The 1,505-nt window shown below is 47.8% G+C and overlaps 1 protein-coding gene across 1 annotated transcript in view; it reads right to left on the reverse strand.

Moving 5' to 3' along the window:
* LOC101850089 (arylsulfatase I) overlaps window positions 1-1,505 on the reverse strand; it is a gene marked incomplete at both ends in the record, with an annotated part of 12,534 nt that overhangs the window by 8,632 nt on the left and 2,397 nt on the right. Inside the window, 2 exon segments of the mRNA XM_013083822.1 lie at window positions 98-155; window positions 828-944. Of these exon segments, the coding sequence (XP_012939276.1) occupies window positions 98-155; window positions 828-944 (175 nt within the window).

Here is a 1,505-nt window from a genome sequence, read left to right on the forward strand (position 1 = left end):
GGGGGGAAGAGAGGGAGAGAGAGAGAGAGAGAGTGAGAGGAGTGAGGGAGGGGGAGAGAGTGAGAGTGAGGAAGGGGGGAAAGAGTGTGGGAGTATAGGCCCGTGTAGTTCCACAACAGATCTTTGTCGCGCTGGAAGTCTACACCCCACATAGCCTTTGATTTTCTCAAAACAGCATTTTTCGGGATAGTCTCCTTGTGCTTAAAAGCGACCAAATAAACGTGAGAGTAATACAGGCGTATCACCCCTAAAGGTGTTAAATGGTGAAACACGCGGCACAAGACCAGCCACCACACCCATCCCACAACGGGGAGGGGCAGCAAAAAATGTGACCAGCACCCACCCACCAACAACCCACCTACCACCAACCACCCACAAACCACCCTCCACCCATCACCCACCAACCATTACCAACCACACTTCACTCTACATCCACCCACCCACCAACTACCCTCCACCACCCACCTACCATGCACTACCCACCCACCTACCACCCACCCACCAAGTTGATTGTTTTTGTTGGTTTTTGTAGAGGTTTTACAGCGCTCGCAACTGCATACGGTCATATGAGCACCAGAAGATTAGAGGCATTACAAGAGAGTAACAAACATAAAGAAGAAGAAGGGGAGATAAGGACCATAGATGTCTGATAGGAAAGAAGAAGCCAACCACACCAGAGCACCTACTTACCACCCACCCACCAACCACCACCTACTCACCATCCTCCACAACCCATTCACCTACCCTCCACCAAACACCCAATCGACCCACCGACGATTGCCCCCCCCCACCACCCACCCATCAACCACTCTCTACTAACCACCCACCAAATTGGCCTCGTAGGTGTGCTCATAGTAGTCCTCGCAGCCCTGGTAGTATCCGATGTGGGACTCGAACCCTCGGTACAGTGGCGTGTACTCCCACTGGAACATACCCAGGTGCCACTGAGGACCAAAAAAGTTAGTTTGTCTTAGGAGAGGTTTTACGGCGCTGGCAACTGCATAAGGTCATATGAGCGCCAGAAGATTAGAGGTGTTACAAGAGAGTAACAAACATAAAAAAGAAGGAGAGGAGATAAGGACGATAGATGTTTGATAGGAAAGAAGAAGCAAAAAAAAACACACAAAAAAAACAGCAGGGAAATGGTTACCGTAAGGAAAATGTAAAGGCTGTTGTAAGCCAACTTCATGCATTTTGTTCTTTTTTCGTTTTAAGTAAGAGTTTTATTATGGTACAGGCAACACTACAAGGTCATATAAGTGCCGAAGATTAGAGGAGTTACATGAGCGTAACAGACACACAAAAAAAAGGTGGAGGAGGAGGAGGAATAAGGAGGTAAGTTTTTACTTTCCCTCCCGCACACAGATGCACGGCTTCGGGGGTCAAACTGCAGTATTGTCAGCTGCAGATCATACATAAAGCCACCAAAACTGTCGCAAATCTATTATTTTCAAGAAAATTTCTAACCTAATCGTAAAATGTAAAATTACGGGTAACCCCCCCCC

This window comes from Aplysia californica, unplaced genomic scaffold (genome assembly GCF_000002075.1).
Source record: "Aplysia californica isolate F4 #8 unplaced genomic scaffold, AplCal3.0 scaffold00256, whole genome shotgun sequence".
Taxonomy (NCBI): Eukaryota; Metazoa; Mollusca; class Gastropoda; order Aplysiida; family Aplysiidae; genus Aplysia; species Aplysia californica.